This window comes from Python bivittatus, unplaced genomic scaffold (assembly GCF_059951505.1).
Source record: "Python bivittatus isolate LINGU-HERP-01145 unplaced genomic scaffold, Pbiv_v1 ctg000850_np1212, whole genome shotgun sequence".
Classification (NCBI taxonomy): domain Eukaryota; kingdom Metazoa; phylum Chordata; class Lepidosauria; order Squamata; family Pythonidae; genus Python; species Python bivittatus.
This window is the reverse complement of record NW_028277112.1, coordinates 16,303,852-16,319,984: the sequence shown is the minus strand read 5'-3', so window position 1 is coordinate 16,319,984 and position 16,133 is coordinate 16,303,852. Positions and strand designations below refer to the sequence as shown.

Genomic DNA, 16,133 nt, shown 5'->3' with positions numbered 1-16,133 from the left:
ACGCACACATACATACATAAAAATATGTACATCTTTTCCCAAATGGTAGATTGCAAGGGGGCTGAGGGACAGATGTGTATGTGAAAACAGTAGGTAAGGGTTAAACTCCTCATCCAGTGCTGCAGTTCTGATCCAGTTTGGGATCCCCATGGCTGCTTTTATCCTGTGTCATCTAGTGAACTGATGCAGGACAGCAATATACATAGGCAGCAGTTCAGCACTGTTCATTTGTGAGACAAAACTCTGCACTGAGATGGTGGCCCTTCCTGGAAGACTTTCTTAGTCTTACTTTAAAACTCTAAGTCAGTTCTGGATAAGGTGACTGAACTCTAGTTGCAAGGTTTCCTTTCATGCTGGGTCGAAGCAAGAAAGAAACCAGTTCCAAAGTTCTTGTTACTCTGAATCTGCCTCACCCCAGCCAGGGGACACCTGCAGGATATGGTTTAAAAAAAAAAAAAAGACCACCACAACAGTACCACATTAAAAACAGATGGAACTTTAATTGCATTGTCACGGCTGCCATTGTGACTTTTTTGACCATCCCCTGTGAACACCCCTTACCCTAGCCTTATTGTGGTAGTTTGCTTCAGGCAGAATTTTAGCTATCAGTCCCTAATAGAAGAGATGCTTCTGTTTGTCAGTGGAAATACAAGATACAGCAATGATTTATTGTGTTACAAGGTGATAGAGGTGCATAGATGAAGTTGGAAAAAAATAGAACTTGCCTAAAACCACTTGGTCTATTTTTGGCTATGGAACTTAGAAACAAGAGATGTTAGACCAGTGATAGAACTGGATATTATAGCTGTGCTGTATACTCTGAGTAGCAATGATTCTGTTAATTTCCAGCAATATGACTTTCTAAGAGCTGCTGTTTTAAACTTGTTGGCTGGTAGTGGGAGGCATGTTCTGCTGAAAGTACTTCTTTTTATGGGCAATAACGTGGGTGGGACAGAGAACAAATTAGTGAACGGGGGATTAAGAGCCATGTTGTTCATATAGGTTAAGCCAGTAGCATGATTTAATTTTTAATATAATATCTGCCCTTCTCTGGATGTGTAACTATATTTGATGTTCATGCTTTATTGGGGGTGGTTGGGAAGTGGGGAATACTTAGAAATCCTATAGTTAAATATTAATTCAATATACAAACACCTGCTGTTGGGAGAAAATGCTCCAATCTCTGAGCTGTGACCCTTAAAATTAAACCACAGTGAACTCTTACATTTGACTTGGTTGCCATCTCCCAAACTTATCTGTGGATTAGATTTTTGCTAACCACCAGTTTTTTTACTTCAATGTTACCACAAAGTTCTTGTCTCAGAAATAATATCAAAATGCAGTTTAATATGTTTATTTTGATACAAAAGACTTAGGCATATTTTGAGAAAAAAATGGTTTAACACAAATTTGTATGTAGTTTGTGTTGTTTAAGTTCTTGCTGAAGTTTAAATGGAACTTCTTAATAACCAAATGTACTTCTGTTTGCTTTCTAACTTCTTTTACAGTTACTGGCTAACCAACAAAGTTTACATCAAGCGACCCAGCACAGGACTCCTTATGTATACCCTCGCAACGAGGTTCTGTGATGAAATTCACCTCTACGGATTCTGGCCCTTCCCAAAGGATATAAATGGAAAACCCGTCAAATATCATTATTATGATGACCTAAAGTACAGATACTTTTCGAACGCCAGTCCCCATAGGATGCCATTAGAGTTTAAAACACTGAACATGTTACATAATAGAGGAGCACTTAAATTGACAACAGGGAAATGTATACAGCAATAATGCACAAGTCAAGTACCAAGAGAAATACAGGAAATTCAGATTTTTTAGAACAGCAGTGGGATCCAAGCAGTGGATATAGCCCAGTGCTCTGTACCAAGCCATCAGAGAATAAGGAAGTGCGTCAAGACTCTATTACCAGCTAATGTTTTACCTGTTGAAGTGCTAAATCTTGAGTGCAATGGTTCAAGTAAGTGCCACTTTTGCTAAGAACAAATCTTGAATGTATACAATCAGTAGTGTTTACAAGATCCAACAATGCATTCATCACTTGTTAAAGAAGCAAATGACTTGCTCACTGCTCATTTGCCTCCACACAAAGTCAGGCAACGTCCAAAGGAATACCTAGGCATTGGGATGTGCCCGTAGAGAAAGGAACCAAATCAAGGTGGAATTGGCAGAGCAGTGGATCATATCTCAAAGTTCAAGTAAAGCACCCTTAGAGGAATGCCTGACTGTATTATAACCCTTTTCTCTTTTTCTTTCCCGTTTTTAAAATTGTCATGCATTTCTCATGGTGTTTGGGTATTGGAACTCTGGAAGGGATTTTGAAAAGACAATATTATGGACATTGTAAGTGAACTTCAAGAAGTGGTCTTAGAAGAATGTCTTATTTTTTAAAAAAAACCCTGAAACTTAAAATCTGCATTGTATCATCTTGTTCAGCTTAAGCTTGGTAAATGCATTAGAGCTAAAACTGCCTCCATGTGAGGGCTTATTGAGGCTGTAATATGCAGAGCCATTCCCCTGGTTTCACAGGCCCCGGAAGATGCTCTATACTAGCATTAACCGTTGTCAGAAAGATGTGGTGCTGACAAGACTGATACTTAACCATATATCCTCCTCTTATACAAAGTGGACAGTGGTGGAAGAATGATCTCAGAGAGGCTGTTTTGAGCAGTATAAAAAACAGTATAACTTGACTGCTAGGGCTTAGAATCTCCCAGTTGCTTTATGTGCTTCTGTTGGAGGGAATGATATAAATATGCTTTCAAATGAAAAACATTCTTCCTGGTCTCCTCTGTTTTAAAGAAAAAGCAGTTGTGAGATCCTGATCCAGATGACGTGTACATTCCAGGTTGGGGCTCCTGCATCTATTCTCAATTATTATTTGCCTTCAAACAGCAGCAACAAAAGGAAATATTTCCAAATGGAGGTTGGCTTGTTGAAATCTGATTGGGAACATGTTCTGGCTCAGGGTTTCACATGGCTTTCTCTTCAAAATGTCATTTTAAAAGCAACTATCTGAAGCATGTTTTTTTAAAGCACATCCACAATAATAGATCATATGATAAAGTTCAGGAGTATCCATGGGGGGGGGGAGTGTCAAAAAAGGGGTGAGGTTTGATTGCAAAACTGCAGCCACCATCTTGACCTTTTTTTGACTCTCACGGGCTCCTGCCAAAGGCTCTGATAAAGGACAAGCTAAATGGAGAAGAAATCCATGTAGTTTGCCCCTAAGGCATAAGTTAACCACCCTCAAAGCATTCATATTCTGAGCAGTTATTAAAGCAAGATTGTTTTCTTGTATGGCAAATGAAGAGAATATCATTAACAAGCAGGTGCCCTTACATTTGGTACCAAAGATTATGCTGATTTTGTAATTGATGATGTACGTTTATTTTCCTTGTATTGACAAAAACATGTACATTTAGTGCTATCACTGTGTTGCTGTGCTGCTGAGGAAACTGTTTTCAGTCACCTCTGTTTCCTGTTAACTTAGTAGCTAGATTCTGTTTGAATGACAAATTCCTTCACTTGACTTGGTTCTGTTTTTGAATATTTTATTAAATATTGAATATTTCAAACAGAGCAAAACAGATTTTTCTCGCTTCTTAATTAGAATGTGCCCATAATTTTCATTAATCAAAACAGGAAAGTAGAAATCATGAAAAGAACATTAATGCCTAGTTCAAATGCTGTACTGGCAGTTTCCCCACTAATCTTTAGTTTCTTTATAATATATTTATTATAGTGCTGGACAATATGCCTATTTTTTCTTGACCTAGAATATTCTGATAAATAGTAAATGAAAAACCTCACTGCTAAGTTCCTTTGCCTTTCTCCTTTTTAGAAGCTTCTTTTTCTTGTACTATTTTGAAGAAGTTCTATTGTTGCACTTTGCTCTGAAAGGTTTTATAAAGAGAATTATTAATGGAAGCACTACCGTCAAGCAGGGTTGTAAACAGAATAGCTGCAAACCTTAGTATTTGAAGCACATTTAATGAGTGATGTCAAAATTGCAACAGGGTGAACAAAGTACTGTTTCTTTGTCTCCTCATTTATCCCCAATTTCTAAGTAAGTGCAACAGGAGAAACACTGCTGAAAAGCAAACACAGAATACACTTTAATTGGATTTTATAAAATGGAACATATAAGGAAGAATGGGCTGTTGCTGTCATTTCCCCACCTATGGAAAAATCTTGAGCTCATGCAAGAACCTTTCAGGCCCTCAGTTCTATTCTCACTCTTTTCCTTTTTGCCTACCTATCTGTGTCTACAAAAAATAGATACCCATGGTACTGCTGAAACAATCTACTTTAAGGTTTTACTTCATTTCTGGCTTAAAACCTGCCTTATTAAGATCAGCTATTCATCTCTTCCACTTACTAATGAGTTGCCTGTCCCTTCAGAAGACCATAAGAGAAACCTGGGTGGATTATTCTAATATTCTGTGTAATCCAGTGTCCTGTTTTCACTGATAATAATCAGTGAAATGTCTTTGGAAGCTCACAGACATTTGTCCTCTCTCATTATGACTATCCTATAACTGCAGTTCTTACTCTTCTTTTTGACTAAGGCAAAGATGAAGTTATTTAAGCTTGGTAAATTGGGTGAGATTGGTAAACAATTCACAACAGTACATTATGCCATTGTTGGTGATACTGAACTTGATCAGCAAGTTTGTGAGAAAAGTATATATCACAATGCTAAGAATTTAGTTGCTGGTTATTTTTTCGCTAGAAAAAGTATTTGATTCCTGCAGCATGTTTTAATGGGTAGCTGTTTTCCTTTTCTTGTTCTAAAACAACATAACAAAACAAAACTTATAGACAGGAGTTGTAGTCCACTCACTCCAGCATAAGCTTTTGTTTCAGTGAGGCATTTGGAATCAGACTAGAGAATTATGTTCTTTCTTGTTTGCTCACTAAATAAGATTGATCTTCCTAATAAAAAAGGTTCAATTTGTATTTATGGTTATTTACAAGCTCACTTCTTTGCAACACAGTAAGAAAATAAATAGATTAAAAAGAGTGTCAACGATGTTAACAGGACTGTTGTTGTAGTCATTTTTTTAGTTCATAAAAATGTAAGGGGATATTTTTGTTTTTTTGTTTTTTTTATATATAGTAATTAAAAATTACAATTGATAAAAACTAATACAAACTGAAAAAGAAAAGACTAAAAAGAAAAAATGGAAAGTGCGGAAAGGAAAAAATATATAAAGAATAATAGAAAAGAAAGAAAAATAAGAATATACTAATGAAAAATGAATGAAATATATAAAGAAAGTACCTCCCCTTTCAACACAAAAGTATAAACAATGTTAGTAACTTATCACTTTCTGTTAAAATACAACAAATGATCTCTTCTTCCTGTATCCTATCTCTTATCTATAAACAAATCCTTAAAGCATCATCCAGTCCTGATCAGCAAAAGTCCATTAAGGCTTACCAGAGATAACAACATATCTATTTTAACCTTGATCAGATAAACCAACTTTACATTCCTTCCTTTTACTTTTAACAATCTTGATCTCTAATCCCTTCAAGTAATGTTCTAGGATATTTTTTCAGGCTGCAGTATTCACTTTATTAAGAATGATGCATGCATTTTCTTAAAATGTAATTTTAGAGCAGTCTAATCAGAATAGACTGACAGCCTATAAATTTTTAAACTTACAGGCAACCATCTTACAAATGTTAAGACTAGTGCCTTTATAATCATCTTGCAATACCTTGAATCTTAATACTCACCTGTCAGTGATTTGTGTTGTTCTTTCCTTATACAGACTATTTCAATATGTCCATTATAAAGAAAGGGCTAAAATACTGATTAGAACCCTTTTATGTTTTTCATCTCAGGGAAATTTCAATTTTCCAAATCAAAAACAATAGAAGAAAGTTAGAATTCAAAATACATTAATGTATTTCATTATAAGACATTGCAATCCTACGTGTAAAGTAAGCCTCATGGAAGACAGAGTAAATACATACAGATGTATAGACCTGGACTATAAAACGAACAAAACAGAATAAATGCTTCCAAGTTAAAAATAATGGAAGTAATTGAAACTATGAGCAAGTTTCTTAAGAACACAGTGTCTTTCAGATACTATATGTATTTCACCTAATATATTACATTTGAAATTATAACTCAAGTTGTCATCTCTCTCTTTTTTATAGGCATTTTCAACTTGCTCACCTTCCTCTCTTATTTTATATATGGTAAATTCCATCCATAGAATAGCCATGCCTCTTCTTGATTGTCAGATTCTGCTGCTCTTGAGGAAAACCTTGCCTAAGGTCCTACCTGATGTCTTTGTCCTAAGTTTTGTTTTTTATATGAGTTGAAATTAAGATTACTTTGAAATTACTATTCTTTCTCGTGATGCAACTCCTACAGCAAATTTTTCCTTTATGCAGACTTACATTGTCACTGAAAGCTTTTGAGAAGAACTACCACCTAAAATACAGGATTGGAAACGTAGTGCCTGCAGGCACCATAAAATATAGTGTTTCATAAATCATCCACAGGGCCCCAAAATTAAATTAAAAACTAATTTAATAAAACAGTAAAAACAGAGGCTGTCAAACCCATGGGATATTGATATTGCTAAATTTGATTATCTCCTCAGATTTCAACCATTTTTAATTGGAAAAATTGGGCTAGAGCTTTGGGAGAAGAAATGGTAATCAGAAAATACACAGAAAAGTTTTGGGCATACATACTAATAATGCATTGAAATAATAGGTGACATCTTTTCAGATGCTTGTAAAGAATAAATTGTAATTTCTCTTCATTTTCACTTTTTTCTGTACCATGTTTTACTGCCTGGATTCTGGATGAATAGTCTCTCCAATATTGTTCCCATTATTATTGCCCAGCACTATCTCCAACAAATATCCAATGGCAAAATTAGATCAAAATTGATGGAAAATATATGGAAAAATCTTAAAATATGAAATTAGAAAGGGAATTTGTGTTCATTCAAGAATGTTTTTCTTATGAATGTAAATCATAAATCAGTGTTTATAAATGGGGGGGTGTTTCTGTTTGGAACTCTGGAGTTTCTGAGATTAATGAAGATAAATGTACAGTGAAATATTGTTTAAATGGATACTAACAGGGAAGGGGGGTTATTAAGAAATGTCCGTTAAATTAGAGATTTCTCACATGCCATGTAAATGATGAAAAGTACATCATTTGTGTCAATTTATATTATTTGCATAATGTCATTATGCAAATGAAGTTAATCATTGTGAAAAGTTGGTCCATTTCATGTAAAGTCTGTTTTATCAAGATCCAGTTAATTAAGGTTTTACTGTTTTCCCTTGGAATAGTCTCCCTCTCTTACTCTGTTTCTAAAAGGTAAAATGTTCTCAACATTTCATTTATTTAGGACCTATCTGATATATCCCTAATTTATAACTTCCACAAAAAAGATTCACAAAATGAAATACAATTAATTGAATCTAGATTAAGTCATACTTATTTGAAATAGATGCATTAAAAGCAGTAGAATGCAGGATAAATTTGATTCACAATTTACTGCAAATTTGTTCAACTTAAATTATCCAAACTTATAGGGAGGCCAAAATTCATGTGTACAATATCCATACTTTTTTTATGAAGCAGCTTTTTTTATGAAGCAGCTTTTTTTATGAAGCAGAAAAAAATGTTAAGAAAAGATAAGGGAGTGTATACTAGGAATAGTACACTATAAAATGCCTATATTGGGAAGGTTCACTATATTGGTGAAATTGAGGGAAAAAATGCATAAATCACTTCCAAAAGATGCATATATTAGGAAAAGTGTGTCTAAATATAGTAGAAAACTTTTGCAAAGAAATGTGTATGAATGTTCATACTTAAAAAAAATCACAAACTGATACAAAAAATAAAGTAGTAAAAATGAGCTGATAAAATAAAATTTGATAATTATATTTGTTGATTTAAAATAGCCATGTGTAGAAACTGGAAAATATTTCAGTGTTGTTTAAGTTCATTTCTAAATATTTTTGCATCAGTTTTTGCATTCTTTATCAATAAAATATGTTCCACAATTCATGCATTTTCAGATCCATATCTTTCATGTATATTCTTTTTTTAATATTTTTTAATATTTTTTATATTTTTATATTTTTCATGTACATTCTTTTTTAGTAATGTTTTGTTTAAATTTTTATGTTTTATGTATTTATATGTATCTCCTCCCCCATTGGGGGAAGATGGGCGGAAAGAAATTTAATAAATAAATAAAAATAAATAAATATTATATGCTCTTTTTTTGCAAATGATTTCTCTATATGGTACTGTATGGGTATCTGAATAATCATATTTTGTGTGCACTGTTCAGTTGCATATTATCCTGCAAAATTCTAAAAGCACCAATTACAGCACACAGATTTATTCTATTTTATGTTTAACTTTCAAGGGTATGCACTGGGAAGTTTATCTAATTCTGATCAAACACTTTCTTTCATTCCTAGCCATGACTAATGAATACATTCATTTTTTTCTAAGCATGTCTTAGCCAGGAACCTAGCCAAAGGTAATTGAGAGGTGTCCAGTTTAAACTGAAATGATCACATTTTGCAAATTTTTCATTTTGCAAATAAAGGCACATGGACGCTCAAAATCTTGTCAACAATTCTAAAAACTCTCCTCTGTGACTTTGATGCCAGTTGAAATTTCCATTGAGTTCACCAAGTATAAAAGTTGTATAACTATGTAAGAAACCAAGAATTAGGTTACAGTCCAGTGAATGGTTGTCTATTAAGACAGATGAAAGCCTAGCCGTTTTTTGCATTCAATGCCATCTGAACGATGCAGATCGGAGTTGCTCTTGCTCACTGCGACACATCTCTCTATCTCAGTGTGAAGTGCCTCAGGGAGTGAGTCCATCTGTCCCCACAAAATATTGTGGCAAGCTTGCTCTAAATGGATTTGCTCAGACACTTCGCTTAGTGGAAGAGCTACCATTTTTGCCAAATGAACTACTGTGGCACTTTGAAGGAAAGGTTCATTGGAACACTAGAACCTTCACTGAAGGAAAGTGTCTTTTCAACGATTTGCACAGCATTCAGTATACCTTTCAATCTCTCACAGGATCAACTCCGCCCACCCCTTCTTTTGCTGTGGTGGTTCAAATGAAGTTGGCCTGTGGGAAAGGAGTCTAAAATACATAACGCTCAAAAAGTTTGATTATAACTGAAGGTATGTCTCAATTCAAGGGAGAGAGAAGTTAAAATAATGATAAGGCACCAAATTCCAGCCATAAAGTTACAGGAAACAAGCACCTCTGTTTCTCCAGTGGGAGAAATGACTGGAGCTGTGCAATTTTACATCCTTCCCCTCCCCCTTCCTTATTATTTCATCCTATAAAAAAGAGCACTGTTGTCCTGAACAGGCAAAAGCACAATTGTTTTAACTGTATATATTAGAGGAAGGATGTTTGCAGAAACTGCCTTCTTAAACAGTACTACTGCTATTAAACGTACCAGGTCTCATTTGTGTGCACTGTTGAGATGTATTCTGTCAGGATCATCTTGTTTAATGCAGTTTAATATTATTTTGTGCTGCTTAATTGTTTGTTACTTGTAAAACTTGTAAAATAAAGTCAATTTCTTTCCTTTCCTAGTCCTTTTGTTTGCTCAGTTGGGCACCCTGCTTCTTCTTCAACAACAACAATCAGTAAGTTATTTTTTCTGAAAGGAAGGCATTAATAGAATTGACATATGAAATATGCAAAAAGAGAAATGCTATAAACATCATAATATTTTGTAGAGTCTTAAGACAATTGATTCAGTGAAATTTATACTCAAAATGCTCTAATTCAGAACACATGAAATGTTTTGCACACCTCTAACATCAAGATCCAGTTTGATATATTTTATGGAATGCAGTTCATTTCTTCATACATAAGTGTCAGTGTGATTAAAAACCTTCTCTATGTATCATTTTTATAGGCTCTGAATGCATTAAGGTTCTGAAGCCAAATCTTAATACATGTGAGAATTCATTGACAAGTAATTTAGCCTCTAACATTTAACATTTGTTTAGAGCACTTTATACCAATTTTGTGGATCCAGCACTAGTAGAAGCAGCAGCTTTCTAAAACACAGCAGTTGCTCAGAATATACATGCTAAATATCGCAGCACAATGCCCAGCATGCATGTAAGACATACAACTTGTAGCTGCAGGAGGAATATGAGGTGGTAGAAAAGTAGGGGCTGGAGTGACCAAAAGCACAGCAAGTTCCAGTTGCTGCCGTTTTTCTTTTTTCTTGTAGAGAACTCTAGCTGGAAGCGTGCATATGGTCAACATCTTTGCTTCTGTGCAGTTAATATATGGGTAGTCCTTTACATCAAACCTTTGAGGAAACAAATATCACAGGCCGTTTCAGAACCTGTGCATAGGCATGAGGTGATGATGATGACAATCCAAGTCAATCCACTCAAGATGAAGTCCTCTTCGTTGAAGGTTATGGACTATTATCTATCACACTCGTCCAGTGCAGTTTGGTGGACAGATGTCTTTTGACTTCCTGATCTACAGTTGAGAGTAACTGGCCCAAAGTCACCCAGCTGGCTTCTGTGCCTCAGGGAAGACTAGAACATGCATCTCCTCACACCTAGTCCAGCACTTTAACCAATATACCACATTAGCTCTCATGTAAGTAATCTATTCATTTATTTGATATGTTTATATACGAGTTCCCATTTCAACTGCATGGTTTACAACTGAAATACAATAATAAAAAGGAGACATTAAAGCAATGCTTTCAAAACAAAAAATGCAGGAAGAAGAAAGCAAAAACAAAATAACCATTTATCCAAGGAAGACCAGCTAAGATGAAGAGAATGGTTTTCAACTAGAATCCAAAGGGTGTAACCATAGATGGCTCCTAAATTATAAGAGGGAGAGAAGAGGCACTATCACAGACAAGGTTCACCTGTGAATAATGACAAGTTGGCACTCTGTCAGGACACGCAGCAAGATCTCTCCCATTCTTAGTGATTGACCAGGCCTGTAATAGTGAAGGCAAACTGTCAACTAACCTGTTCCCAATTTTAGAGCTGTATATGTCAAAAGCAAACTTGGAACCCGGTTCAGTATCTAACTGGTGCCCAGTGCAGTTGCTTCAAAAGAAGTGCAGTGTGTACATGACCAAGTGCTCTACTCAACCTCACTTCTACATTTGTTCCTGCTGTACTTTCAGAACAAGCACATGACTAGCCCCTCATGGGATTCATTATTGCAGTCTGAGTATGAGTTTGACAGTGCATTAACATTGCCAGGCTATCCCTGTCGAGGAACAGTTACAGTTGTTATACAACCAAAGTTAACAATAATTTTGGACACCAAAGTCATGTGGGCTCTCAGTGAAAACTCTAGGAACACCTCCAACTGAACAACCAGTTCTCTGAAGCAATGCAATCTAGTTTAGAACAAGCAAACTAAATGCCCATACAGATGTTAAATAACACTGGGAACAAAACAGTCTTGGGCATTGCACAATATAGCTGCCAGGGTGTAGCAGCATCATCCACTTTGATTTCTACATGCATTGCCCCTCAAGGGTTCTCATTCTAAAGGGAGATATATATAGTCAAAGTTAGTGTAGGGATTCTTCTTTGACACTTATTCCTGCTTTGACACTACCTGATGTGTCTCTAATTAAGCTTTCTGTTTAAATGTTTGTTGCAGTCCATCAAAGTGCACATGTCTGCATTACGATTCCCTGTATTAGCTGTCTAAGGGGCAGAGTGTCTAGACTGCTTGGTAAGAGAGAATTCTGGAAAAACTGCCAGATAAATGCACATGAATTGTTGGAGAGGATCTTGGCCATTTGAAGATGAATTTTATTCTGTGAGGATCACAAAAGTCTCTCAAGCACTCAAAAAACCACTAATAATTCATAGGTCATGCCAACAATATTTAAAACCCCAAAACCTAATTATTGTGTACTGAAGAGGAAGAGTTGTGAAATCCAGATTTGATCATATATGCTAGGAGTTCTTAAAGAGTGGAGTGCAATCTGTCTAAAGCAAAAAATCAGTATTTGACAGCATTGATTCCATCTGTAATATCCCCAATCTTTGCCAAGAATTAAGAATTAAGCATTCTGAGCAAAGTCCCTTTTCTAACTTTAAACATTCTTTGCTTACACCGTAGTTTTATGGAGCAATAGAGAAAAGAATATTTAACTATCCATTAGGCTGACAAATGAGTGAACACTATAAAAAGATGGGCTGCCTCAGCTAACTCTTAATTTTGCTAAATTAGAGAATTAATGTCACCTTTTCCTCTAAAATACATGATTCAATCAGATTTTTTTCCCCTGTGCCTAATGCTTTTCAAAGAAATTATCACTTTAGAAGCTGGTTAGTGTGGAGAGAAAAATTACAGCGCTATCCATCATTTTCTAAGAATGAGACAGCTATATCTGATATAGAGACTGTTTATCTCTGTTCAGGTATAAAATTACAATTATTTTTACATTAATTCTTTTAGTACTGTATTTTTCTTCTCTCTTGAAGGCTCTTAGTTCACAAATGTGGTTGCTAATCCATAGCTAATAAATCATTCTTTTGCTTCATTCACACATGTCCCTGGTAGTTTTTTTTTTTAATTAGCTATTTGACCTGACTATTATGCAGTGTTCACTAGGGTAAACTGCCACCTTCAGTTTAGTTCATTTGTTTCTGCAGAGGAAAGGAAAACTTACCCAACCTGCCTGCTGATTTAAGCAATATGGTACCCATGGCATTAGTATGTCTACAGATACCTTAGTGGCCTCCAGAATCCTATTTTCATTTTGTGTATGTTTGTTTGTTTGTTTTAAATAAAATGGGAGAATGAGAAGCTTGCTAACTACCAAGGTACTGACCATCCTCATTTTTCTTTCTAAGTACATCTATGAGCCCCATAAAAATAAATGGTAAATGCACAGTATCTTGGGAAAAGAGCAAGAGAAGGTGAGGCAGCAACTTCAACCAATTGCCCTTTGGTAGGCAAACATTATTAACTGATTTGTCCTTACCTATATTAACTGTGTTGGTGGCAGAATATCTAACAGAAAAAAAGAGTTAGAAGAAAAAGAAGAATGGACCTGAAAAGATAAATCAGAGAGAGTAGAAATATAGATTTGAACTTAATCAGCACTGAGGTGAGAGTAAAAGAAAGATGATCATAGAAGGAGAAAGGAGGTATCTGCGAAGGAGAAATGAGGAGATAAATGACTGAAATGAGTAGGAATCAATGGAATATGGAGAGAAGATAAAGTTACCCAAAGAAACAGAAGACAAAGAGCAAAAGGAAATTGATCATCCCAAAGAAATGAACATTAGATAAAAAGGAAATAATAGCACCAAAGTATATAATTTTACTCTGACTATTGCATATTGGAATTCAGATAGTCAGCCAGAGCCATCTAAGAATAATGGAGATACTGAAACGGTGAAAGTTTTCTGCTTCCATTCCAGCAAGCAGCTTCTTTCTTGTAGTTACTGTCATTGCTTCACAGGAGGTTGCCAGCTTGGTGTATTATTCCTTGTTCCTGACAAGGATCTGGACATATATTCCCCAGCAGGGCATTTCAATCACTTCTACTTGAAAATACAGCTCAAATAGTTTGCCTGAGAGAAAGAAAACAGTGCTTCATTCTGCTACATTCCTCTAAAACAAGTTTGGTATACAAAACTCATGCTAGTACTACAGCAAAGACTTCTTTTAGCCTAGGTGTGAAATGGAACATTTACTATACATCCCTTTCTAGATGGTCACCATCCTCTTTTCAAAATGTTTCATGCTTCTAGAAAACAAATAGATTTTTTTAAAAAAAGAAATATTGCTCTTACTATTGATTTTACATTTATTTTTAACAACAAACACATGGCCTGTTTTGCATGGAACAAAGCAGTGGCTGAGGCCAGGATATGTTTGTATACAATTTATATAGGATACACCAAAAAGATTCTCCTTCAAAGATGCACATAGGCATCATTTGCATATTCGGGAAGAGGGTAGAAGTCACTGTGATCACCTCAAGCAGGCAGTCCCTGTGCCTTCAGGGTTAGGCTTAAACAATAAGACATGTATCCCATCTACTAGGTGCCCAATCTAAGATGTGATTGGAAAAACTGACAAGGCTCATCAGATGTGCTGATGCCTATTCATCCATGTGGACACAAAAAACACTAGAAAGCATGTATCAAAAGTGACTTTGTGGCTTGGGTCCCAGCTGGTGTTCTCTCCACTATTTCCCATAAAAGCAAAAGTTGAGAGAGAGAGAGAGAGAGAGAGAGAGAGAGAGAGAGAAGCATTGTTCAAGTGAACTCCTGGTTGCAGCACTGGTATAATCAACAAAGGTATGGATTTTCCATCAATGGCACAACAGGCTGCTTTGCAGTGATTGAAAATAAAGCACCAAGAAAGGAAAGTACATCCTTAGATAACAGTTGGCTAAGTAGGTCAGGAGAGCTTTACACTAGAATACAAAAGAAATGTATGGCAGCCTTCTCAAATGTGGTACCCTTCATAGCAGTTGGGATAGAAATTCCCACCCAACAGGACCATTGCTTAATCCTGGGACCCCAAAGTGGGCAAAGATTTCCTGCCGGAAAATCTGCCAGCTCCAACTGACTTTTTATATTTTTGAAAAAAAAAATAGTTATGTGTTGGTTTATATTTATATCCTACCACAATCAAGCAGTTCTCAGAGCTTTTAACTTGAAAAATAGGAAGTTAGAGTGTTGCAAAGTGAAGAGCCAAATTTCAACACCATTTTCATTTCAAATATATCCTTCAGTCCCAAATAAACTCAACAGCCTTCCTTAACAAATAAAAGGTGTGTTTGTTTGCAGGCTTTGTTTGACAGTATGCCCGTCCAAGTATTATAGTACTTCCTCTCTATTAAGTAGATCATTTGAGTACTCTTATAGTTGATACTTAGATTTACACGGGCTTTTAACTTGTCTGCAACATCTCCTTGCTGGAAACACCCTTGAGCCATACCACATTTCAGGGGGAAACAACCTTTTTTTTAGGCAATGCCCTAAGCAGAGGCAGGAACTGGTACCTGAGGGACGTAGTAAGAACTTCTAGAATATAGGCATTCCCCAGAATTGGCCTGTGGAGAGACAAAAATCAAGAAAACTGTGAGAAAAGCAGAGTTATGATATAGGCCTTTTGAGGGCTGGACCGGAAATCAAGCATTTGGTTTTTTTTATAAATGTTTGATTTCATTTACATTCAACTTTAAATTAGTATTTATGATTACCCTTCAGCCATGCATTAAATAACATTCTCCTTCTGTCACAGTCTACAGCACTGTTTTTCAAACATGGCAACTTTAAGATGTGTGGACTTCAACTCCCAGAATTGAAGCCCACGTATCTTAAAGTTGCCAAGTTTGAAAAACACTGATCTACAGTTTGGCGACAATTGTCAGAGGGTCTCTGATTTGTGGATTTTGTGTGACCCAGAGGCCTTAGGTTAGACACCTCTAGAGTAAGTTCATCAGCAGATGAAAAAATGCTGTTCCTCCAATATACATTGTCTATACCTGTGCCTCACCATTTAAACAATTTGTGGCCTATCAATTCAAAATGTATTAATAGGATTTTAGCTGCAAAGTAGCATTTAGATGAGAATGCTTTGATTCTGTTGCTGTTCCATTTTATTGTCCCACAGTTTGTACATATCTATATCATTGGCTGTAAGACTACATCAGCAATAAATCTGTTCTGCCTCAATCTCTTAATTAGCATTCCAGAAAGATTTCTGTGTTTAACTGAATCAGTCTTTTTCAAAGACAAGCAGCCATATCCTGTCTGAAGCTCTGCAGCTGATGCTTTTGTAAGGAAACAATAACCACTTTTTAATCAGCAGCCTGAACATATGATTGCATTTCTTGCTCTTTGCCTATAATCGCACTGTCTGCTGCAAGGTGGCCCATAGGGGACTGTGAAAAAGAGACAGCTACTTGGGGAGACATATGCGTGCTCCAGCTGAAGTAACAATAAGACTTCTGATTACAATTTTAGCCTGGTAGGGAGTGATCCTAAAATGCCATTCACTTCAGAGGAGATGGCTTTTCAGCTGTTGTTAGACTAA

The 16,133-nt window shown here is 35.8% G+C and overlaps 1 protein-coding gene across 1 annotated transcript in view; it reads left to right on the top strand.

The window, feature by feature from the left end:
* The window catches only part of ST8SIA4 (ST8 alpha-N-acetyl-neuraminide alpha-2,8-sialyltransferase 4), a 109,739-nt gene extending 100,113 nt beyond the window's left edge, over positions 1-9,626 (top strand). The window contains exon 5 of the mRNA XM_007429134.4: positions 1,509-9,626. Within this exon, the coding sequence (XP_007429196.1) occupies positions 1,509-1,791 (283 nt within the window). The 3' untranslated portion in view covers positions 1,792-9,626. The remainder of the gene's footprint in view (positions 1-1,508) is intronic.
* Positions 9,627-16,133: the final 6,507 nt, after the last annotated feature.